This window comes from Myodes glareolus, chromosome 8 (assembly GCF_982192425.1).
Source record: "Myodes glareolus chromosome 8, mMyoGla1.1, whole genome shotgun sequence".
Lineage (NCBI taxonomy): Eukaryota > Metazoa > Chordata > Mammalia > Rodentia > Cricetidae > Myodes > Myodes glareolus.
In genome coordinates this window covers 100,755,533-100,781,555 of record NC_142033.1, presented here as the reverse complement: position 1 = coordinate 100,781,555, position 26,023 = coordinate 100,755,533, and the positions used below count along the sequence as shown (strand labels likewise).

The 26,023-nt window shown below is 52.5% G+C and overlaps 1 protein-coding gene across 4 annotated transcripts in view; it reads right to left on the bottom strand.

The window, feature by feature from the left end:
* Positions 1-24,977, bottom strand: part of Mllt1 (MLLT1 super elongation complex subunit) — a 42,392-nt gene extending 17,415 nt beyond the window's left edge. For 2 of the 4 annotated variants that reach the window (XM_085692352.2, XM_085692353.2), the window contains exons 1-3: positions 24,822-24,977; positions 16,499-16,679; positions 9,661-9,743 (exon numbers count right to left, since the gene is read on the bottom strand). In XM_085692352.2, the coding sequence (XP_085548478.1) occupies positions 9,661-9,743; positions 16,499-16,679; positions 24,822-24,833 (276 nt within the window). In that variant the 5' untranslated portion in view covers positions 24,834-24,977. Of the gene's footprint in view, positions 1-9,660; positions 9,744-16,498; positions 16,680-23,789; positions 24,380-24,821 lie in introns of those variants that run through there. The other 2 variants (XM_085692351.2, XM_048427511.3) reach the window with 2 other exon arrangements.
* Between the last annotated feature and the right edge of the window lie 1,046 nt (positions 24,978-26,023).

Below are 26,023 nucleotides of genomic sequence, written 5' to 3'. Positions count from 1 at the left end.
CCCAGCTGTCACACTCTCCTCAGAGCTCTTTGGTACCCTCTATGTCCTATGGGCTTTCTCCTGCCCTCCCCTGGGTCACCTGTGCCACCAGGCTTTGCTATGTGCCCAGGTTTCCATAGCATCAGGGACAATCTGAGCCCCACTGGCATCTGGTCAGGATCAGGCCACATATAGGTCTACCACCCATACGCACAGGGCCTTCCCAGAGACCTGGTGAAAGAGCTTTCCCTCTAGGGCCCCAGCAATGTGCACTGGCACCTACTTTTGCTACAGCGAGAGAAGTGTCATCTCCTGAAGGAAGACAGGACAAGAGACCGGAGGACAGGAGGTCCTTGGGTGTGAGGGACAGTCAAGTAACAGCAAGAGGAAGACTGAACAGCAGCGGACTCTGCAGGACAGAGGACCCCATGTGACAGTGGGATCATCCTGAGACAGCTCAGGGACCCACCACCTGGCCTGGAGATGACTTGGATTAAGAGTACTTGTTCCCAGCACCCATAGCATGACTCACAATGGCCTGATAACTCCAACTCCAGAGGACCAAACATCCTCTTCTGGTCTGTACAGGCACAGCACACACACGGCACACAGATATACACATAAGCAAACACTCATACACATGAAACAAAAATAAATCTTTCAGAAAAGAGAAGAAAGAATGAATGAACCCAAGCATAAAAGAGTTCAGTCATCCTTGGCCACACAAAACTTGAGGATAGCCAGACTGCACAAAGCCCTGACCCAAAATAAAGCCAACAGACAGGAGGAGGAAGGACTTGTGGATACTGAGGAATCACAGGAACTGTACAGTGCACAGCTCAGGTGAGGAATTACATGCTGGGAACCCCTTCAACAAAGCGCGGAGCCTGAGCAGACCTATGTAAGAACTGGAAGCTTGGAGCAGCCACAGCTCACACATCTTGCCCCATAAACCGAAGCCCAGTGACAAGTGTTTATAGGCCCAGACCCACACACAGCAGAGCCAGAGCCAAGGGCTCCTCACACCGCCGCCTGACAATCCAGGGGCAGAGGTGGAGACTGGAAACAGATGAGAGGTTGCCAGAATGAGTTCAACAGGCCATGTTTGGGAAACTGGGGGATCAGAACCACTATGGACCCAACATGTGGGCCCCTATACAGAGTGCAAGTGTGATGGGTATGACTCCAGGAGAGACTGTGATGGGACACAATGAACCTAGGAGACTGAGGACAGATGGGACTGTCCATCTTCACAGTCAGATCAATCAGCTTCTAGGTGCACAACCCTAAACCAAGAAAGAGACTCACTGGCTGGCATGTGGTTGTCAGCAGGGAACGACAATCTCTGAACCAGCCAGAGATCAATGTGGCTGTGAGAAGGGCTTTCCTGGTTCAGTACCCAAGAGGAGCAGGACAGGGACATTGAGCACAACCCTGGCTGGCCCCAGCCTCCTGCCCTCCAGTGTAAGGCCCTGAGGTTCCCTGGAACAGGTGCAGGGAAAGTGTGAGGTGGAGACGGGACACAGGCTGCACTCCGAATCACAACGTGAGAAGCAGCTCCCAGCGACAGCATAGAGTTCAGCAACAGAACGGGAAGATGCAGTAGAACCCCAGGAAGAAGGACTGCCAGTTGTTCCATGGAGACGGGGGAGAGGCCGGAAAACCTCATGCCAGGCCGAAACCATGTGACACACTCTTCAGCAAGCAGAGACTCAGACAAGAGTTACCAGAGAGCTGGGCACAAGGTAGCACTTGTCATCCAGTGTGCAGGAGGCTGAAGGAGGAGGATGCAAAGACCAGGCTAGCCTGAACAGAGTGAGGCCTTGACTCAGAATAAAAAGAAAAACTATACTGAGAGCAAAGATGACAGGAGGACTCATTCAGTTCCAACTAGCTTGTGTGAAGACATTCACTGTAACCAGCCCGTAGCAGAGATAGCACAGCAGGCCGTTAAGAGCACTCACGGGACCCGGTACCAGCTTCTGATCCCTGTGGGTTCTGGACAAATGGTACACACATATATACACTCAGGCACATACACTTGTACATTAAAAACAAACAAAGGCCCATAAAATAAGATAGCTTCCTAAAACAGAACATACAAAGACCCAAATGTGAGAGCCAGGCTCCAGCCATGGAGAAGCACAGACAGGGCCCTGGAGTTTGTCCATCAGCCTGTCCAGCCACCAGGGAGCTCAGGTTCAGGGAGTGAGACCCTGTGTCAAAAATTAAGGAACAGAAGGGCTGGAAAAGTGGCTCAGTGATTAAGAGCACCAACTGCTCGTCCAGAGGACCTGGGTTCAATTCCTGGCACCCACATGGCAGATCACAACTGTCTGTAACTCAAGTTCCAGGGGATCTGACACCCTCACATAGACACACAGACAGGAAAAACACCAATGTGCATAAATAAGAAAGCTATTTTTTAAAAGATAAAGTAAAAATAATTTCTTAAAATGAGGGGCAAGACAGGGAAGACACTTATGTTGACCTGCGGCCTTCACACACCAAACACACAGCACACACAGTAGAGTGGAACTCTAAGGGGACACTATGAACAATGTGCACGGACAGATTAGTCACCTGGAGAAAACAAGCATCTTCCTACAGCAAAGTACACCAGCCACAAGAGAGCTAGCTCAGAAGCTATAGCATCCAGGTTTGGTTCCCAGCACCCATCAGTCTCTTAGGCCCAGGGAATCCAATGCCCTCTTCTGGTCACCTTGGGTACCAGGCACACATGTGGTGCACAGACATGCAAACAAACACTCAAACACATAAAATGTATCTTTTCAATGAAATTTTTCCCTCACACAAAAAAGTAGAAATTCTCAAAAGATCCACCACACACAAGAGACTCAGGCACTGTCAGGTTCCCTGGAAACAACAGGCCAGAGGTAACACCTGCATCTCAGTACTGGGCAGGCTGAGGCAGGAGGACAGTGGATTCTAGACCAGCTTGGGACTATAAACATATCCTGCCAGACAGACAGGACCTAGGACCACAAAGCCTCCCTGGCACACACTACGAAGCATGCAAACACAACAGCTCATCCTACTGAGCTCAGCAGGGTAAGACGAGGAGCAACCACTCCCTAACACAGTCTATGTGACAGGTATCAACCCATATAGAAACCAAGGACACCACAGGAAGCCACCAACTGACACTGCCTATGAACACAGACACAAGTACCCTGGCAAAACACTAGGCAAGCAAGCGGACTCAAGCTCTGAAGACGGTATACATCACACACCCAAGGAGAGGCCAAGGGCTGCAAGGCAGAACACACAAAGCCACCTGCAGTGGTGCACTGGTGACAGGAAGGGAGCAGCCTCAGGGTGTTCTTGATAGTGGCAGAAAAAAGAAGTCTCTGACAAAGTTTAATACCTCTTCATCATGAAAGAGAACTGCACAGGAAGGTAGGGGTAGGTGTGACATACGAAAGCTCCCACTGAACTGACGCAGACGCTGCTGAGGTCCCTGCACTCACAGGTGCTGTGTGCAGACACTGCGCAGGATCATGTGTACAAAGACAGGAAAAGCTTTTGTTTGTTTTTTAGTTTTAGAACTAGGCTTCCTTAATCCAATAATGGTCATTTACAAAGACCCATAACAGATGTCCCACTCAATAGTAATAACTGGAAACTTGCCCTAAACCAGGAGCAAGGTGAGTACTCACCAGAGCAACGACGAGCTGGCTGTAGGTGACAGAAGGACACACGGAAAACCCTACACATGCACATGCACCTAAGCTCAGCACTAATGAACCTACTGAAGCCGCAGCTGTGAGGCCATTACATCGGTAAGATCTGGAGGTACCTGGGAAGCAGGACTCTGACATGCCCGTGCGGACTGTCTTGATTAGGAAAAGACCTGCCCACTGTGGGAGGTATCACTCCCTGTGCCGAGACCCTGTGCTGTATTAAAATAAACCAAACAGTTCAACAAGATGATCCCAGAGGTAAAGGTGCTTACTGCCAAGTCTGAGTTTGATCCCCAGGACCCATATGGTAAAAAGCGAGAATGAATTTTCGTATGTTGAGCTCTGGCCTCCTGATGAGCATACACACAAAGTAAGTAAGCATATGGGCTTAAGAGATGGCTCAGTGGTTAAGCGCACTGGTTGCTCTCCCAAAGATCCTGGGTTCAATTCCCAATGCCCACATGGCAGCTTATAGCTGTCTATAACCCCCATTCCAGGGGATCTGATGCCCTCACACAGACATACCTGTAGGCAAAACACCAATGTACATCAAATAAAGATAAGTAAATTAAAAAAAAAGTAAGCATAATAAAATGTACGTACATAAAAATGAAGCTGGGCATGATGGCATAAGCCATTGATCCCAGGACACCAGAGACAGACTCATCTTTGTGAATGGAAGGCCAGCTGGGGTCTGATCTACATAGCAAGCTCCAGGCCAGTCAGGGCTACATAGTGAGACCCTGTCTCAAAAAACAAACAAGTGTGAAAACACACTGTCCCTGGAGAGTGGGGGTTCCACAGCTGAACACATTTCCAGGCATGTGTGAAGCCCAGTCTCCTTCCCCAGCACCAAATTAGTCCACAGGTGAAAGTTGTGTAGTGTTCAGGGTCAGCCTCTGTACTGGCTGGTTTTGTGTCAACTTGACATCAGAGGACGGAGCCTCAGCTGAGGAAATACCTCCATGAGATCCAGCTGTAGGGTATTTTCTCATTTAGTGATCAATACAGGAGAGCTCAGCCCACATTGGGTCCTGGGTTCTTTAAGAAGGCAGTCTGAGCAAGGAAGCCATGGGGAACAAACCAGTAAGCAGCACCCCTCCATGGTCTCTACATCAGCTCCTGCCCTGCTTAAATTCCCGTCCCAATTTCCTTAGATGATGAACAGCAATGCTGAGGTCTAAGCCTAATAAATCCTTTCCTCCCCAGCTTGCTTTTTGATCATGGTGTTTTGTCGCAGCAATAGAAACCCTAACAAAAACAGCCTCTATGACCTCAGACAGCAACTGAGTCACAGACCTGATACCACAGTCATTCCACACACACAAAAATATATATATATATATATATATATATATATATATATATATATATATATATATATATATGGAAAAACCATGCCAGGCATTGGTGGTGCACACCTTTAATCGCAGCACTCGGTAGAGAGAGTTAGGTGGATCTGAGTTCAAGGCCAGCCTGGTCTTAAGCTCAGAAAAGAAACCCTGTCTTGAAAAAGCAATCAGATAGCCAAATTTCATAGAAAGGTGTGATCTTTGTACATAAGGACACAAATAAGAAAACAACTGCAGACAGAAGAAGACAACCTGCTGGCTGCACCAGGCCAGGATACACAAAGAGCTTGCAGCAACAGCAGATCTGAGAATGGAGCATGTTCTCTAATGAGAAATTACCAGTGACCAGAAGATGCCAGCCCTGTGATCCAATAGGGAATGGCAAGAATCTCAACAAGAGAATCCATCCATCCGTCCTTGGGGAGGACCATGGCTTACACAGAGAGCTGGCATGGCTGAGCATTCCCAACAACAGGTGAAAAGCTCCAGGGCTGACCCATGGGTCCCATGTCTGTAACTTCCGCAGGACAGCCTGACATGCAACAAACCTGTCTGCTGCCAGTGTCCTCTTGACAAATCTCATCCTTTCTGACAACAGGGTGTTTAAAGTAGCCTCTGAGAGTATGCTGAGTGCAGGAGACAGGAGGGATGGACCTCAGGTGTGGCTGACCACACGCAAACATCCATGGTGCTCTCTACATCCTGATAAACATTGTTAGATTCAGCATGGTTCAGGCAGGTCAGGAATGGCGGCTCAGCCACCTCAATGATGTCCACAATCAACAGACAACATTAAATGAGGGATCTTTAAAAAGGCACATACAAAGTCACCCACTGGCCAGAGACAAAAGGGCTGGTATGAAAAACCTGGTTTCCCCTGGGAATGACTATCCAGTCTCTAAATAGAGCTGGCCCTGAAAGCCCCAGAAACACATGAATAGATGTGCATGGAATGCACCACAAAGCAAGGGGCCCTTGCCCACTAACCCATCAGAACCTAAGCCTGAGATCCTGAGAGGTTACCTAGCCATTGTGGCACCCTCAGTCCTGAGATCCAAGTATAGTATGGCAACCAGAGCCTGTGTTTTTTTTCTGCTGTTGTTAAGGTGGGGGATGCCCGGTAATCCCGCCAGGCCTCCAAGAACACTGATGTCTTGTGCTTTAGATCTCTCCCATTCTGATAACGTCTCAGGACCATGTATATCTGCACGTCACATGCAGTTCCACACATCAGGGATACGGTGGCAGGTAGATCTGAGTGCCTCCAGTGTGTCACCTACATGTCTAGCAGCCACCCAGAGCAAGATGCAAACCACAGCTGTGTGACTGGCCTGGCGCCACCCTGAGGCTGGAGATGGTGGAGAATGGTGTAGGCCTATAGTCAGAAAGCTCTTGATTACACTAGGTCCTGGCTCAAAATTTTTCCAGTGTGGTGCTAAACTGACACTCCTCCACAGCAATGAATCCTCAGCAAATCTCCCCAGGAGAGATCCATAAGGCAACGTGGGAACACAACCTGCAGACCACAGTGCTGTCAGGGCTCTGAGCTGCAAACTCAGAGCAACCCCTCTCCCTGTCTCAGCATGCCAATATCTACAGCATGGGTGATAAAGAGGCAGGACCATGCTCAGCTTAAGCACTGTTGGTGTGACCACAGCTCAGGCTGCTCCCTCCAGGGAACTCACTCCTGACAGAACACAATTCCCTGGGCCAGCCTTTGTCCTGGGAGTGTGTGCACAGGCAGGAAACCACCATATAGATGTGCATACAGACTCCAAGAGAGAGCCTCACCACTTGAGAACCCGTGATGAGTTAGTCAGAGCCAAGAACTGCCCCAGGACATATGGGGACCTAACACTGTGCATGATCAGCAGCCCAGAGACAACAAGGGGTTCATGACAGCGCCTGACCTGCAGCTCATATGAAGCCCTAGGGATCCCTGAAGAACACTCAGGGACAGAGAACTTCAACTACTTGTCTTGCACCTTCCTGAGGTCCCAGGACAGTACCTCTCCCCTAGGGACAGGACGTAGGGGCAGAGTTGCCTTGGTACCTGGCGTGGTTGTGGGATGAAGCAGACCTGTACACAGACACCTTGAGCTCTGGGCCCAGAGGGCATGGTGGCACAGGAGCAACCAGCTCAGCCTGTACTTCATCACACCCGAGGGCTGCTGGAAGCTTGAGAGCCCCTCCCTAAGGAGCCTGAGAAGCAGAGATCAAGCTCATAGTGCAGCCCACCCCATCTCGCTGACACACTTGACCAGCCAGGTGCAGACACAGCTCTGCTTTTGAAGCAAAGGAATGTGCTGGGTGCCGCCCAGTGGCCCTGATTCATCCCACCGTGGCTAAAGTAACTAAGAAACACCAGGAGTTTGACACTCCCTTTATTTTAAATGGTGCTTGGCCACCCTCAGCATGAGGTCTGTCCAAGGACACCAGGACACAGATGATAGCCCCACCCTACGATGTGCCTCAGATAGACTGGGGGACAGCAACAGGGGAAAACAGCCTCCACCCAGGCCACTGCACAGCGCCCCAGTCTAGGAACTCCGTGTTGTCCCACCCCTGAAAACTGGGAATACCAACAGCATGTAAGGACACAGGGACATCATATCTGACTACAACCTTGCAATCAAAGTCAGACCACCCTGTCCTCTGACAGCCAAATGATTCTGGCTACTGGAGGAGTAGAGGGGACTTATCACCACAAAATCAAGACCCTACCTATGCTCAGAGCACTGTGCTTTCCATGGCATGATACACTCACCAGTCTCCCCAGCCATGAACACAACAGGCTTCAGTGCAACCCTCAGAGGGCTGTGGGGAGCTGGGTTAGGAACAGTGCCTAGGAACCAGAGTCCAGCCATCCCACATGTCTGGCCAGCAGGGAGATGCCCACAGATGCCACGGACACTTGTGACACTTGTGACCAGCCCAGAAGTGGTTCAACTGCCCCAAGACAGGTAACAGCCCCCTGGCCCGTGCCTAGACCATAGCAGGAAGGACTGCCGTGTGTGTCCTAATGCTCAGTCACTGAGGGCTGCAGGGAGGAACTCACGGCTGAGACTTGGCGTGCTTACAATCCACTGAAATGGTACCTGGTCCCATGAGGCCGCACACCTGAGCCAGTCCCCAGAAGTCCCTGCCAACAGAATGGTTCGTTGCCACTCTCAAATCTCCTGCAGGCCTGATATAAACTAGGACTCAAGACTTGGGGCTTCAGAGGGAACAAGAACCCTAAGCAGCAGAGGCCTTTTCCAACAGAATGAAGTGTGATGCTCCCACACTACACATCTGGGCCTGGGCAGGCAGTTTCAGTGTTAGTTTTTATTCACAAGCATGAGCCTGAAAACTGGGAGACAGTGAGCCTGGAGCTCACTGCAGCCAGGTCAGTGAGAGGCCATGTTCTCACACGGTAGGACAGAGAGCCACTGAGTCTCTGAAGACACACTCTGGCCTCCACGTATGCACATGTAAGCATACCCACATACACAACTCAGGAAAACATACTCTCACTGTGCCACCATTCAGGGGTCCACAAGGTATCACAGACCTCCAAACAACAGAAAGAGGGCGTGTAAGAAGGTTCACTGGGTGAAAGTGCTTGCTGCCAACCCTGAAGGCCTGAGTTCAAGCTAAAAAGTCCCCTGGTAAAAGGAGAGAATCCAATTACCACAAGCTGTCCTCTGGCCTCTAAGTGAGTGCGTGTTTGCACAAGCGTGTACACAGAGTAAATACTTATAAGAAATACAGAGAATTATAAAAAAAAAAAAACTGGCACAGCGCAGATTCCCAGCATACAGAGTGAAAACTATGGAGGAAAATGCCTGGGTGCCCTGTGCCAATGCTGACTGCTGTGTGCCGCTGAGGGAACAGGACAGATGCAGGCTGTTGAAAAGAATTTCCTTTCTGCATGTCCACTACTCCTGTATGCCCCACGTACTCAGGAGCACTGACAACACTTCTCCAGCCTCCCCACTTGCCAGCCTAGGGCATTTAGAGAATCAGTAGGTCTGTGCAGGAGAGTGGGGTTCTTTCCTAACTCCATAGCCTCAGGCTCAGAGGGATAGGAAAGTCTTAGTTGGGGGACACACCACACAGCAATTACAAGTTCTCCCCTTGGGTGTTGATAGTCTACAAACTGGTCCCCTACTGAGACTGCTCCTACAGAGAGTAGCTAAATGTGCTTCCCTGTCACACTGTGTGCGTGCATAAACATCTCCCCACCTTGCCCAGCTGTATGCAAAAACCCCGCCTCCCTGCTCAGCTGCATGCATACCCCCACCTCAGGCTGCAATTTCTGTTTCTCTGAGTCCTGCCCAGTTCACTGGATTGGAGAGTTCTGTGTCCTTCTCCATTCCCACTCTGCTCCGTTAGATCAGGTGGCCTAATATCTACTTGCTCCTCTGGGCTAATAGGGACTGAAGCTGGTTCAACCTCCAGTTTTGCTTCTGCTTTTCTTCCTGTCAATGTCCCCCTAGGCAGTGTGGGCTGGGACCATGATCCTTGCCTTAGCTTCTGAGCTGGGCTGACAGATGCTTGCCCCAACCCCATTTCTTTCACACACTGTCCTGCTCCACCCATAGTCACAGATACTTTCCACCCCCACCCACCCAGTCTCTCACCTTGTTTTTGAAGTACACTTCGATGAGCATGATGAAGCCTGCATAGCCCGATTCCTCCACTTTGTAGGGGGGCTCCTTGCACACTGCAAAGAGAGTAAAAAAATCTTCCATCAGCCCACCACCGCCCCTCCAGGTCCTTAGGCTGCTCTGCAGGAGACCTGGCTCCAGGGACACTGGAGCTCCAGGCCAGGGCTTCTGGGAAATGACAGGGCAGAGCAGGGTCAGGAAGAAGGCAAGGCAGAGCCTCTGCATGGTCAGCAGAGGGTATATCCAGTGACAAGCACCTTGGCACCAAGAATGCCAGGCAAGGGGCTCAGGGGCACCTTCCTAAGATCCTCAGACACACCAGCCTGAAAAGCCTGTCCTACTGTCTACCCAGTCTCCATACACCCTGCCCACGTGACGCTGCTCAAAGACAGTAGTCATGGAAGCAAAAGAGAAAGGAGAAAGGAAGATGAAGGGGACAGGGAGCCGGCAGGAGTCAGAAGGAGATGATAATGACCTTCTACACTTTGTGTGACTGTGGAGACTCAGCAAGCAGGTGACTTGTGGGGCTTAGGAACCCCTGAAGGCGTGACTGGGCGGACAGCTTTGCATGGGACCCAGGCACGCAACTGCAAGGGCTAGGCTAGCCTGTGGCTCCTCAGGACTGGAGCTGCAGGGCAGGCATGTGACAGGCAGGCCCAAGACTCCCTTCTCCCTCCTCTGCCATGGCTGGGCTGTGCAGCACACTCACTGTTTCCTCCAGGGTTACCCTGTGTTCCCTGTGCTAGCAGTAGCTTGGGGACACCTGCACCAGCACTTCCTGGGGACAGCAGGGTCTGCACATGAGTCACTACAGCCACAAAGTAATGCCTATGCTTGTTCATTCATTCTCCATTCACCGCAGTGTTCCTGGGGCAGAGGGACTAGGACAATGTCAGGCCACTGCAGCAACCACCACCCCTGCTTTTTCCTGGGAGGGCAGCATCCTTGAACTGATGGAGGTGGAGAATGTGGCTCAATTCCTGGTTCCCACTAGTCTGGTTTCCATTCCCCATACAGGCTTCCTGCTGGAGATACCTTGGCCTCCTGGTGCCTGAACTGTTTGTTCTTCCTAGTGTCCTCAGTCTTGATGCACGTCCCTCCACTGTTTCTCCTAGTATCCTCAGTCTTAAAGCACCACACCCCACTGTTTCTCCTAGTGTCCCCGGTCTTAGTGCACATCCCCCCACTGTTTCTCCTAGTATCCCCAGTCTTGGTGCCTGTTCCCCCACTGTTTCTCCTAAGGTCCTCAGTTCTGGCTCCCCCTCACACACTCAAGGTCACCCGGCTGTTTTCTGGTCAAGTTCCAAACCTGCCAACACTCACAATGGGCCCACTGCGCACTAAGTGCTGCAGGTAGGGTTTCTTTGCTGTTACCCACCCTGTACTGTCCGGCACCAGGTCCTGCTGGGCAGCTTCTGCTCAGTCAATCAGCCAACAAACCAATCAACCCATCACCTGAATCCTGCACTTGGCTCCCCTTCAAGGTGTCCACTGTGGCTCTCCACCACCCCAGGGACCACCTCCTGGCTCCAGCTACCTGCAAGGTACTTCACCACTCTTAGACTCTCCAAAGATAGGCACTGGTTCCTAGGGCCCAGTCCCAGTGAGCAAGCAATGGCCAAAAGTCACCCCCTCCACACACACAAAGCTCAGTCCAGTGTTCCTCACACACTGGGTGTAAATCTTGTTCCATTCCTCCAAGCTACAAGCTGCTTTGCTTTAGTCTTATCTCTAGGACTCTCCACAGACAGCAGTTCAGAAAGCAGCTACCACGTGCCACTGGCTAAGGCAAGCCAGTCTCTCTACATCTTCCTTAGAAAAACAAACCAGACTCTCTACTGCCCAACTCACTGACAGTCTGAGAGCTTCAGAGCACTTCTCAATGAGGTCTGTGTCAAGATGGAGGGCAGAGAAGAAAAGTCCTGTTACCTGCTGAGAACAACCCTTTTCTTTTCCTTTTTTTTCTCTTTCTTTCTTTCTTTCTTTCTTTCTTTCTTTTTTTTTTTTTCTGGTATTTTGAGACAGGGTTTCTCTGTAGCTTTGGAGCCTGTCCTGGAACTAGCTCTTGTAGACCAACCAGTCTGGCCTCAAACTCAGAGATCCGCCTGCCCCTGCCCCGAGTGCTGTGATTAAAGGTGTGCGCCACCACCTCCCGGCTGGAACAATCCTTTTTTACACTACGGATATATTATTCTCATTGGTTAGAAAGCAGACAGGCCAGTAGCTGGACAGGAAGTTAGGCAGGAAAGTCAAACAGGATGGGAAGGAGAGTGGAATCAAGAGAGATGCCAGTCAGCCGCACAGGAAGCAGACATGCTAGAAGACAGGTGAAGACACTAGCCACGTCACAATATGTAGGTTACTAGAAACGGGTTCGGTGATAAGAACTAGTTAGTAATAAGCCTAAGCAATTCGGTCGAGCATTTATAACACGAAGCCTCTGAGTGGTTATTTAGAACTGGGCGGTCAGGACAGGAAAATCTCCATTTACAGTCACCACTGAGCCTCATCCCTGCCCACATACTCTAACCCCAACACCTCTCAACAGGACCTTTAAGTCTCGTGTATGGAAGGTCACGTCCCAGCAGGAGAGGTCTGGATTCTCAAGGTCTCTGACCTCCAGGTCACTAGCTGCTCAGGGGGAATCTCTGCAAGTTTTTCACATCTCAGCCCATCCATGTAGAGGAAGAAGCCCTCCTGTGTGTTTAAGGTTCTAAAAAGACCTCACGCCTTCCTTCAGTGTCCAGCAGGGACAGACAGGGCTCTGCAGGGACTCCCTGTGCCACAAAGGCTCACAAGGCAAAAAGGAAACTGAAATCTGGACTAGTAAGATGACTCAGAAGGAAAAGGAGCCTGCCATGGAACTGACCTGGAACCCACATGGTAGAAGAGAAAACACTGTCTTCTACCTCCACACAGGCACCATGAGCACCCCTCCCCTAACACACACAAAATAAATCAATCAACGCAATTTTTTTTTTAAAGGAGCTGGAGAAATGACAGATCTTGCAGAGAATCTCAGTTCAGTTCCCAGCACCCTCACAACTATCTTTAATTCCTGCCCCAGGTGGATCCAATGCCTCTTCTGGCCTAATGGGGCACCTGCACTCTGGTACACACACACCCACACCCACACCCACACCCACACACACACACACACACAGAATGAGAAATGTAAAACTGGTAAAATATTCAAAGAATACAATGTTAAAGATAAGTAAATTCAATGGAAGCCGCTTGGGCATGAAGTGAGCGGGAGCGGCAGAACCCAGGTGACTGACAGCTGTTTGGTAATCACATGTCAGGCACTAGGGCATGAAAGCCAGTGAGCAGGAGCAGGGGTCAGGGATGGGCTCCTCAGTGAACTAGAAAGAAGCAGGTGGACTGCCAGGCAAAGTGGGCATGGCTAAAACATGAGCCTGGCTGCTCTGGAATGAGAGGAGGCTCCTAGAGCTCAAGTGGTAAAGGAGAGTGCTGTGCTGTGCTGTGCTGTGCTGTGCTGTGCTGTGCTGTGCTGGGCTGGGTTGTGCTGTGCTGTGCTGTGCTGGGCTGGGTTGTGCTGTGCTGTGCTGGGCTGGGTTGTGCTGTGCTGGGCTGTGCTGGGTTGTGCTGCGCTGCGCTGTGCTGTGCTGGGCTGTGCTGTGCTGTGCTGGGCTGTGCTGGGCTGGGTTGTGCTGGGCTGTGCTGTGCTGTGCTGGGCTGGGCTGTGCTAGGCTGTGCTGGGCTGTGCTAGGCTGTGCTAGGCTGTGCTGGGCTGTGCTAGGCTGTGCTGGGCTGTGCTGGGCTGTGCTGGGCTGTGCTAGGCTGTGCTGGGCTGTGCTAGGCTGTGCTGGGCTGTGCTGGGCTGTGCTGGGCTGTGCTGGGCTGTGCTAGGCTGTGCTGGGCTGTGCTGGGCTGTGCTGGGCTGTGCTGGGCTGTGCTAGGCTGTGCTGGGCTGTGCTGGGCTGTGCTGGGCTGTGCTGGGCTCCTAGCACAGCATTCTAGGACAGGGGAGAGTCAGGAGTACAAGTTCAAGGTCATTTTCAGCTACAAACTGGAAGTCAGTTTAGGCTGGGGTACAAGACCCTGACTCAAGAAAATTAAAAAATCATGAACCAGGCAGTGGTGGCTCATGCTGACTGCCACAAAGTTTGAAGCCAAGTTGGGTGACATAGTGACTCCCTATCTCAACAGGTTGGGCCTGGCTCACTTGGTAGTCTTTACCCAAGGAACATAAACCCTGGCCTCCACCACCTGGGTGTGGCAGTCTGGTATATTCACACCTGTCACCCCAGCACACCAGCAGCAGAAGCAGGCAGGGCGGTCAAGAGTTCAAGGTCATCTTCAGCTGCAGAGCTAGTTCGAGGCCTGCCTAGGCTCAAGAAAAAAAAAAAAAAACAACTAACAATAAAGGTCCAACCTCACCAGCAGTGTGGCTGGGCGGCAATGGCCTTTCCAGTGAGCCAGGGCTGACTAGAAACTACCTCCTCATTAACAGCCCCTCAAGATCCCAGAGTGGGAGGGGCGCAGAGGAGGAGGGCACAGAGGAGCATCTTGTGAGAGAGGCCTGAGGATAGTTGCAATGCACCACAAACTCTACAGGATGAAGGGAGGGCAGACAAATACACCCAGGGAAAAAGCAAGTCCAGGCCACAGAAGATGTCACTGCGGGGCAGGGTGGGGCACTCAGGAGGCTCAGGGAACCACAAATGATGAAAAGCACCTGCCTTCTGACCCTGCAATGACCTCAAGTGCTCTCCAAAGAGTAACTCGGAGGTGAGGTCCAGACAACAGCCAGCTGCACCACCCTTAGCCTGATCTGCAGTCAGAGCTGCCATCTGTACAATCAGTCTCACTGTCCACCACCCCCAACGCTGGAGCATGAGTGTAGAACCATGGTGGGTGAGGGGCAGCCACCCCCAGAGTGCTGTGAAGGTTCCTGGAGAGACAAGTCTATATCACAGGTCCTCAGCCACCAGCCAAAGCTGACAGGGAAAGAGGTCATGTGTACTCAGTAAACACTGTGGAGGACTCAGGTCTCTGCAGATGCCAGTCCCACAGACAAAGCAACTGATGTGAGCTTGGCATTGGGCACGAGCAGGACTAGCCTAGATAGCTACACAGGGTCTCATCGTATAGTCCAGGCATATTCATCAATGTATGACTCTCTAGAGTACAGAGGCTGCAGGGAATGCACCACTGCAGCCAGCTGACGGGCAGCCTGCACCACTGAGCTGACTGCTCACCCATGAGGGCTATCAGGAGATAGGCGCCTGTCTGACACGTCCAAGAACACCTGCTATGCGAGGCAGCCATGCCTGCTACATTCTAAGATGGAGGAAACCAAGGTGCTGGGGGAAGATGAGGAGAGCGGATGGGTGGATGGCCATGTGGCTAGGTGGGCAAGTGGGTAAGTAGATGGCTAGAAGGATGGATGGGTGGGCAGGCAGGTAGGGGAGAGCGCAGGCAGCTAGGATGGATGGGTGGGGAGAGTGGTGACAAATGTGTGGGTGTGGGTGGGCGATGGAATGCTAAGTGGCAGGCAGGTCATAGATAGGTACGTGAAGAGAAGGAAGAAGAAAGGCAGGTAGAAATAGAGAAGATGAGCAAAGGGGGAAAATTATGATGGACAGCACAAAGCCAGAAAAAGAAAAAAATAGTAAAGCAGAAAAAAGAAACTCCCGCTGCCCTTAGAAGTGCTTGGCCCCAAGCATAACCTTCAATGTGACATCTATCACCTATTGCAAGCCCATAGTCAATATCCATGAGCTACAGTCCACATAGCAATGTCAAAGGTAAACGGTCCGGCAACAGCTCTCTCCATCTAAAGAAATAGATCTTCACTACAGAAAAGCATTCTGTCCATTACTAACACACCCAAGGAAACAGTATTTATTGGTAGCTGATCCCCCAGTGAGGGGCAGGGCCGTGGTCAGCTTGAGCAGAGCAGAGACTCAGCAGCGCAGAAGGCGACCCACCCTACACACACACTTGACAGAGACCACCTGCCAAAGTCTGCCAGGACAACCTTCCACAAATCCCAACAGACTGTCCCCACCCACCCACCCTCCCGGGGAAGCTACTCCTGAGGCAAGTAGGGAAATGTGGAGAAGAGTGATGGGAAGCAGGCACTGCAGCTTCAGTAAAATGGTACCCAGAAAGAGATGCATATGCAAGGACAGTAGATATAGGAGTGCCTGTAATCCTACCCTAAAGAGTATACGGTTTTTATTGAAAATAGATTCTTTCATACATTATATTCTGATAAGTTTCCCCTCCCCCAACTCCTCTCAGATTCCCCCCCAATGTCCCCACCCACCCAAATCCACATTCTTTCTTCCCCTCTCTCATTAGAATACAAACAGGCATCTAAAAGCAACAATACAAAATAAAACAAAAACAAACAAACCAGAATAGAAAAAAGCAAACAGTAAGGGAAAAAAGGAGCTAAAGAGAAAGCACAAGAAATAGGTACAGATGCTGAGACACACACGTTCACACACAAAGAAATCCCACAAGTAACAAGTCAAAGATCTGTAAGAGGGAGAACCCAAAGCACTGTGAGACAAAAGGGAAAAAACCCTCCCAAAATACCACTGAGTTCATTTTGTGTTGGCCATCTACTGCTGGGCATGGGGCTGCTCTTAACAGTGGTTTTGTCTACCCAGTGAGACCCTCAGAATTCTTAAACCATAACCCTGACTGCTTCTGGCCTGCGCTGGTTCTTGGCTATTCCAGTTCCCATGAGTGGGTGGGGCAGTCACTAGTCACACCACCAGGCTGGAATTGGAGGGGCACTGGTAGGGAGGACCAGGGAAAGGGGGGCACTCACCACGCTTGGGTTTGGGGAAGCTGTCATGCAGTCGGAAGATGACCTTCTCCACGAAGTGCTGGATGTCACACTGCTCAGGGCCACGTACGAAGACCATCCAGTCATGGGTGAAGCCCTCAGTGGTGGGCTTCTTGCGCAGCTGGGCACGGTGCCCCAGCTCTAACTTCACCTGGACAGTGCACTGAGGGGGAGAGAGAGAGGCAGGGCCAGGTCAGCATGGAGGCAGAGTCACACACTGCTAGCTTGCACTCTGGCCTCCGGAACACTGTCAATGCTGGCTGTGGGAGCTTCTGTGCGCTTCCAGGATGCAAATACGCGTGTACTACGCTCTCAGCGTGAGAAAGGGTGCAGGTCCTGGCTCCTCCCACCAGCACAGCTGCTGTGGCCCCTTCAACTCCATGGACATCCTAGCTGATTCATCACTGAGAGGACAGAAAGGTCCTCTCCACGGGGCAGTTTTTCCTGGCTACCTCCCACAGGCTCTGTGGCCCCTGCTGATCACCTGGACCTCAGAGCATAGCTAGGTCCTCAGCTGAAGGGCCCACGGTGCCAGCCTAGTCAGCACAGCAGCTCCTGAGGGAGCACTCTCATTCTCCCCTCTCCTGCGAGTGTATTGACACAGGATCCTGAAACCCCGGGTGGCTCAGGCTAGCCTCAAAGTAAATGCAAAGACACTAAACTCCAAGAGATTCCCAGCACAAGGGCAGGGCCACCTCCAAAAGGAAATCAACTAGAATGTCTGCAACATGGAAAACTCTCTTTAGACACATTATGTGTGCCCACATGTGTGTATATGTGTGTGAGAGTGGTGTGTACAGGCCCAAAGTTGACACTGGGTTCTTCCCTACCATTCTCCACCTTACACCTTACAAGAGGCTCTTCATCAATGAAGAGCCTCTTGCCTGAGCCAAGAGCATGTTTGTCTGGCTATTACATGTTGCTAGCTTGCTCAGGTGGTCTTAGTTTTTAACAACCTGACATAAGCCAGAGTCATCTGAACAGGGAAGTTCAACTGAGAAAAGGTTTCTACTGGATTGGCCTGTGGTGTTTCTTGATTAATGATTGACATGTGAGCGCCCAGTCCACCATGGGCAGGTGGTTATGGGACATATAAAAAAGCAGAACTAAGGAAAGCACGGGGAGCAGGCGTCAATTTTCCTCCAAGATGGGCTGTGATTGTGAGGTTGGCAAAATCAACCCTTCCTTCCCTGCCCCAGCTGTCTTTGGCCACGGTGTTTACCCCAGCAACAGAAAGCCGAATGAACAGGCCATGAGACTTCTGCCTCCCCAGCGCTGGTCTGCCTTTGACATGAGTGCTGGGAGCTCAACTCCACCTTCATACTTGTACAGTGAGTGTTTTAGTCAATGAGCCATCTCCTCAGCCTTTTTACACATTTTTAATGTAGTGTATGTGCATAAGTGGGTGAACACGTGTGTATACATGGAGGTAGAAGACAGCTCTGAACGACACCCTCAGCAATACTATTTACCTTTTTCTAAGATTTAGTTTTACTTTATTTACGTGTTTATCTGTGTATCTGTGTGTGGGGCTAGGGGCCAGGGGAGGTCAGAAGAGGGAACAAGATCACCTAGAACTGTTGTTACAGGTGTTTGAGGATGCTAGAAACCCAACTCCAGCCCTCTACAGCAGTAGCAAGTGCTCTTAACAATTGAGTTTCTCCAGCCCCAGGGATCCCCTTGTCTCCAGCTCCCCAAGGTTGGAATCACAAATATACACCACATCTAGTTTTTATTCTTTACTGAGTCACCCCTTCAGCCCAAAGAGAACTTTCTTTTTTTGGGGGCGGGGGTTGTGGTGTGTACTGGGTATTGAACAGAGGCATTAATGCATGATAGGCAAGCACTGTATCACTGAGCTACAGTACCAGGAGCTCCCTAGACACTGATTTTTAAGACAGAGTCTCACTATGGAACCCTGGCCAGCCTAGAACCTGCCCTGTACACCAGACTTAGATGCGGGGCTGAGACTTAAGGTATGTACCACCACGCTCCACCCTAGCCTTCTCCCTCCACTCACCACCAGATAGGTTTCTCTATGTAGCCCTGGCTGTCCTGAAACTCACCCTCTATACCAGCTAGCCTTGAACTCGAGCTCCTCCTGCCTCTTGAGTGCTGGGATTATAATCGTGTGCTATCACCACCAGCTACCCTAGTCTTCTATTTATTTATACATTTATTATTTTGGTTTTCCAAAACAGGGTTTCTCTGTAGTCCTGGCTATCCTGGAACTCACTCTGTAGACTGGACTGGCCTCAAACTCAGAGGTCCGTCTGCGGGGATTAAAGGTGTGCACCACCACACCCATCTTTACCCCAACCTTTTTTTTTTTTTAAAAGACGAGTTCTCACAACCAGCCCAGGCTGGCCTTGAATTCCCCACCCTTCTGCAGCTGAGTGTTGGGGTCTCTCCAGTCTGACCCACAGTTGGTATGAAACAGTCACCACAGGCTAAGCTGGCTTGCTAAGTGCTCTACCTTGATAAGCAAGACAATCAGGCAGGATGTCCAGGCTGCCTGCCAGGAACTCCACACACTGGTCTCTGCTAGCCCTCTCCTGTGAAGACACTGTCCAGGGGCCCAGACCCTAGAGATCCCACCTATGTATGCCCCAACTCCTCTCCTGACACCTGACCACATAGCCCCCCAGAATCTGTGTACTCAGATCTCTGCCAAGACAAGCATCCTTTGTTTTCCTACGAAAAGCTCCATGGTTCTAGGTCTACGGGAGGGCTTGCAAGAGGGCAGGCACGTGGGAGATGCAAGTGAGTGAGTAAAGGCAGGGCCATCTGGAAGACGTGCTCAACCACAAATGGTGGTGAGTGGGGTAGAAGCTGGAGAAAGGGAACGGAGGACTGGCAGGAAAAAGCAGCTGGACCTAAGTGCAAAGACCTATCTCTGGGACAAGGGGGCAGGGCTGCAACTCTGCACGGAGGGGAGAGCAAGTACTGGGGACATCCGGGAGAACTAAACATCAACTCCGAGACACACATAGCTGGGTCTGGTGCCTGCCAGTGACTCAGCCGAGGACCAGCCTGGGTTACATGGATGCCTATGTGGACACACTGAGCTCAGGATGAAGAATGTTCAACCTGACTCTGGAGCAATACTGCCAGCACCCCAGTCATCCATGATCAATAGGGCCACTGCTGGCTGGAGGCTCCCTGGACTCCTAAACACTGGTGACTCTACTCTCTGAGCCACTTTGGAATTTCTGTCTGCTGTGGGCCTGTCTCCCTGAATCTACAACTTGCCAGATGAGCCCTGGGCCAGCTGCCTGACAGTACTGGTGACATGGGGTTCCCAGTCGGGTCACAGCACAGGCAGCACAGTGGCTATTGCAAAAGAACAAATGACCACAGTTCCATTGGAGCTGGGGACACAGGCGCCAGAACTTCAAGGCACAAGCCAAAGTAAACAGGAGGTTTCAAGGCTGTGGTAGACTGTGCCCAAAGCACTGGCTGGCAACAGTGATGCCCAAGGGGCCGGTGTCAACTGGGGCCACAACACCCCTAGCTGAGGGCACCACAGTCTGGACCAGCAGTGCTCCAGATTCCCATACCTAACCATCTTTGTCCTTTCTGAGCTGGACCCTGAGAGGCCACAACTTTCCAAAAATAATGGTAGTGGGACAGCACAGGACCTGTACCACCAACAAGAGAAAGGAACTTGAAGCTGCAGCAGCTTGAGCTGAGTGAGCCCCAGCCACCCAGTGGCCACTACTGCACAGGCCCCTCCTTGCTGTCCTCTATCTGGAACCCTTGAGCCCAGCAGAAGCTTGAGCAAACCAAGCAGCTCCTGGTTGAACCAAGTTCTCAGGAGTGGAGTGGTACTGATGCAAGAGGTACTCCCACAGCCAGCACAGCTCTCCTCACGCTGCCTTGCCCTAGAAGGTCCTCCAGGACTGTGAGCACTTGTTGCATGGATGCCTCTGCACAACCCAGAACTGGGAACTAAAGCGACCCTGCTGCCTGCACCCAGGAAACCCAGTAAACAGCCAGGACCTGCCCAGGAAAGTGTCACCCATCGTGCTGCTGGAGATCAGAAGCCAAGGGGTGCAGTGCCCTAAAGGCTCAGAGTGCCATCTGGGGACAGTTAAGCTCAGGCTGGAGGCTTCATGCTGCCAAGCCAACTGGCAGAGGGCATTCAGACTTAGAATCCCAATCCAGTAAGCCAGGCAAACAGCATGTAGGGCATCTCATAGGCCCTTCCTGAGGGAGACCGCTCTCTCTAGGTGTGGATGGGCAAAGGGCCAAAATATTGCATTTCATAGGTCTGTGTGACTCCAAATCCAGCCACCCACCCATCCATCTATTCACCCACCATACACTCACATATCCTTCAATCCACCCATCCACCTACCAATCCATCCATTCACCCACCCACCCACTAATTCATCCATCCATCAACCCACCACATCCACCCATCTGTCTACTTCTCCTACCACACCCAGCTGGGGCCCAGGAGGCAGTCATTAGCTGTTAATTTTCCTATAGGCTTTCACCTGATTTCTGGCGGGAATTCTTTGTAACAAATGCCCTTTCCTCTGGGAATTCACATGTCACCCTATGGTGTAATTACACCTATCACCTGGCTCCAGGAGCCAGTACTTTGGTATGTACTTGGCTCTCCTCTTTAATAAGAAAAAACGTCAGGTCCGCCCCATAGCAAGGTCCACACACACAGATGGAGAAGGAGCCAGGACCCAGGCCCATGACCCCACAGAGCACCGGTGACACAAGACCAAGTCAACTGAACTCTCTAGAACCTGTCCCTCTAATCCCAGACAGGACTCCGGGGGAAGCAGGTGCCCTAAGATGATCACTAAAGCGAAAGGCACCGGAGTAAAAGACAAGGTAAGTCTGGAGGACAGCCAAAAATAAATAAATAAATAATAGAGCTAACCAGCAGCTCTGGCCCCGTGCTCCAACCACTGCCACCCCTTTTGATACGGCACAATGCTCAAGACAGAGGGACGAGAAGAAGCTGGGAAGGAAGAGGTGTGCTGTCCACATGGATATACCAGGTACTTAAGACAGATGGTGGACAATAGCCCTGGGCAGGGGTGTTTCAACTGTTGGCAATCCCAGCCCAGGCCCCTCACCCCTGCAAAGCAGGTCAGAAGAGCAGAGTAAGAAAGCCTGAGACTAGCTTCAGAGGACCAGGGATGTGGCTCCAGCTCCAGCACCTTACCCACAGCCTTCTATGGAGAGGCAGTAACACTCAGGACACCAGGAAAAGATGCTGGCTCTGGCTGCCCCAACCTCCCCACCTGAGCCAAATCTCTGCTCCTGGTGTGCAGTACAGCCAGGCTGTGGGCCTGTGTACCACCTGAGTCCACACTGCACCCCTTCTGAGGCCAGGCCTGTGACTCTGGGAAGGGAGCTCCCAGGTTCTTTGGGGATCAGGAACACTGGATGCTGACACCGTCTCTAGCTGTCTGCTGAGGAATCCCACTGGACTCTCAGACCCTTCCCATCTTTCCAGCACTGTACTCAACAAACCAATTCCATTTCATCCCTCCCCAAGGTGAATAGCAATCCTGGCCATGCCCGTGCTGAGCACAGAAATCCAATACAACAGACAGCACTGGAGGGGGACAGGGTGGCACGAAGGGAACACTTGAGACACTTTCCTGGCCTTCCTATCCATAGGGAAAGCCCAGAGGAAAAAGCAAACTAGACTTCTGTGCTTGCCTCTGCACTGACCTCAGAGTCACTGGGGAAGGCTACACCAGGACAGGGGGCAGAGAAGAAAGGCATGCAGAGTCAGCCCAGGGTCCAGCCCACTGCTTCCCTGAAGGGCACAGCCCTGGATGGAGGGAGGCTGGGACTCTACCTGTGCACCTACAGTACCCTGCACTCCCCACACAGGTCTCCCAGTTGCAATGGGGGCAGCTATTGGGTTCTCTGGAACTGGCAGGGAAGGAAGGGCATATGACAATGCAGACCAACAACCCAGCTCAGCGCCACCAGAGCACTTCCGATGGCAGGGTCCTGTCTGCACAGCCTCCTGGATGGCCAGGTGCTCAGTCATGGTGGCTGTCTGTAACCTAAAGTCTCAACTTTTCATGTTACTTGGCTAAAACCTAAAAGCAGCTATAGTCACAGCTGAGTTCAGACTGAGAGGAGCCTTTTCCCCACTGCCCCTGAGATTGCCACCTTTACTCAGCATCCCAGCCATGAAGTGACAGCGCCCAGCACATCACAAAGAGAATGGCCTCCAATCTCTGGTAGAGACTCTGGTAGGGACTTTTGAGTGCAGAGGGTGCTGAAGGGACAGGGACAGGGACAGGGACTTTGCACATGGTTCAATCAAAGAAGAGCCCAGGTAGCAAGCAGGCTTGCAAAGCAGTCTGTCTGTTCACTAGCAGAAAGCCAAACACACCAGATCCAAGAGCAATGGCACCAGCCACCTGCCCAAGGATAGTGGGACACAGGAAAGTTCCTGGCCCATGCGCCTGAAACTACACAGCCACATGGCCAAACCAGACAAAGCCGCCTCCATGGCGCCAGAAGTCAGGAATGCCCCAACCTGCCCTTGCAAACAGTAGAGGAAGCCATCAGCTGCCACCCCCACAGCCCCATACCTTCCCAGGACGAGCGCCCCTGAAAACTCGGGCTTGGGAAGGAAGGGGAAGATGTAACCCTGGGTGAGAGTAATTTGAAGATGGGGAGGAGCTCACTTGGTGAGATCTGGGTGCACCAGAAGGGACTCAGGAACCAAAAGGGCTGGTTACCAAGTGGGAGAGCTGCCAGTGGGAGCCTGGAGAATCCACCTGTGGCTAGGTGAGGCTGAGAAGCGATGGGAGTGTGAGGGGAGGGGTGGGGTAGTGGGGATGGAAAGGTGGTCCAGCACGGCTGGCTGAGATCACAGTCAGTCAGAGGACAAAGCTGCACTAGGATTACTAGACAGGTCCAGGAGCAATGTTGGCCAAACCCAAGGGACGTAACAGGAGTCTTAGGGGTCTGAAGAGCTTGTGGGGTACCGGGTCAGAGCAGAGACTGCCCTTGGTCTGTGTCTGAAGGAAGGTGCCACCCTTCGGCACTGGGCACAGAGAAGGGCGGGCAGCAGGGTGGGTCAACGGGACTAACACTGGCCCAAGATCAAGATGGCACCAGAAGTAAGTTCCCAGAGGCAGTCCAGGAACATGCTTCATGTGCACAGGGGTAGGAGAGCAGAGGCAGGTCATGTAGAAGAATGGGAAATGTGGCCTGAAGTAGTATCTCAGATGGGAGGTGTAACTGCAGCAAGAAACATTCAAAACACAAGTACCTGTTTGGGGCTTCATGGAGTTCAGGAAGAATTCCCTCCACAGAGGGAGAGCCAGATATGGGGAAGTGTGTGGCACGTAAGGGGATTTCGCCGAGAGTTCCTGGACACTTTACTTGAGTCTCCACAGGTTCAGAGCCACGCTGGGACCCCAGAGGCTGGAAGTTCCACTGGAGTTCTGAGACATGTTTCCAAGGGTTCTGGGCCAGACAAGGGTGCCAGGGGCTGTGGGATGCACTGGAGTTCTGAGGGGAGTCTGCCTAGATTTTGATCCACAGGAATCATGAGTACCCTGGGGTTCCCAGACAGCCTGGGTGGCTCTGGAATTCCGATGGAGGCCAAAGGATTCCAGAGGATTCTGAACCAGAATAGGATCCCTAAGGTGCTGTGGGTGGCTATAGGGTTCCAAATCTTCCTGGAGAGTTGTGGACCAGGCGGGGGAATCCCCAGGGTGCTATGGTAGCACTAAAGCTCCAAGGGGGAATCCCAAAGGGTTCCGAACAGGCTGGGATGTCCAGGGTGCTAAAGCCCTGGCTGGGATCCTGAGAGGCGCCTCGGGAGTCTGTGTACACTGGGGTTCTACGGCATGCCTCCGGAGACCTCTGAAACAAAATAGAGTTTCCCAGGGTGCTGAAGCCCTGAGGTTCGGAGTGGTGCCCGAGGGATTCTAAGGGGTGCCTTGCGTGCTCTGGGCCAGGCTGTGTCGCTCAGGATGCCGTGGCGGCTCCAGAGCGATGTACATTCCCTATGCAAGAAAAGGGTTCTCCGGGGTGGAGCGGATGTCATTGGGGTGTTGGAATGCCCTCAGGGGGTTCCGTAGCAGACCTGGGGTCGCGGTGGGGGAGGGGCGCGTGGGGTCGCGGTGGGGGAGGGGCGCCCAGATAAGGCGTTGGGGGAGGGTCGTCCCGGGGTCGCGGTGAATGGGGGGGGGGGGAGTCCGGCCGGGCGCGCGCACATCGGGCGCGCGCGGGGCCGTGTGCGCGCAGGGCCGGCCGCCGCGCCACGGGAGGCCGGTCCCGGGCGGCGGCTTCTCACCTGATTGTCCATGGCTGGCGCCCGCCCCGCCCCCGGGCCCGCGTCGCTCCCGCCGCCGCCGCTCAGCGCCGCCCCACCGCCCTCATTGTCTGTCGGGCGCCGCCGCCGCCGCTCCGGGCCGCCCGCCCGCCAGCCGCGCTGAACCGGAAACCGCCGCCAGCCCGGGCCGCTCAGCGACCGCGGGCCCCCAGCGGCCGACTCGGGCCCGGCCTCGCCAACAGACAAGCCGCCGAGCCTATCGGAAGGCCGGACAGCCGCGCGCGGGGCAGGACTTCCGTACTGGTGGGGGCCCGCCAGGCTGCAGGCCGAGCGACGAAGCCGTCAGCCAATAGGAAGCAGGCGCCATAGGGGGCGGGCGGATGGAGGGAGGAAGGCGCGAGGCGAGCTCGGCCGAGCGGCGCGAAGTGTGCGCCGCACGTGGAGGGGGCGGGGCCAGGCCGCGGTGTGACGCCTGCGCGCTGGGCCCCGAGCGTCCCCAAAATGGCACTACGGCTTCGGGTACGAGCACTGGAGAGGGAGGGGACGCCGGCGACAAGTCGCTGCCGTGTGGTGCAGCGGGAGGTCAGTTTACCGATCTGGGTCGTACAAATCTAAAGGACTGAGCGCGTTTCTCCCTCCCAAGCCTCAATCCCGGGTTCCCCGTAGCCGGGGCACGTACTTCAGCGCCCTCTTATGGCCTCCTTGGGCACTGCACACAGATGCAGGGGCTTGCACACAGACACACAGAATTGAAGATAAATTGTCTTTTTTTTAAAAAAAAAAGATTTATTTATTATGTATACAGCATTCTTCCTCCGTGTATGTCTGCAAGCTAGAAGAGGGCACTAGATCTCATTACAGATGGCTGTGAGCCACCATGTGGTTGCTGGGAATTGAACTCAGGACTCTTAACCTCTGAGCCATCTCTTCAGCCCCCTAATTTAAGTCTTTTAAAAAACATACATGCAGGATTGTCCAGTGGTTCTTCCTGTGGCTGTAACAGTGCACATTAGAAGTGGTGCCATTCTAAATGGTCAGCAGTCTCAGCACCAGGAAAGGACTGAGTCAGTGGTCTTCTGTAGACCAGAGCTGTTTGCTGTTTGTTCGGGTTTTTTTGTTTTGTTTTGTTTTGGGTTAGTTGGTTAGTTTTGTTTGTTTTTATTCAAGACAGGGTCTAACTGGGTAGCCCTGGCTGTCCTGGAACTCGCTCTGCAGAACGGGCT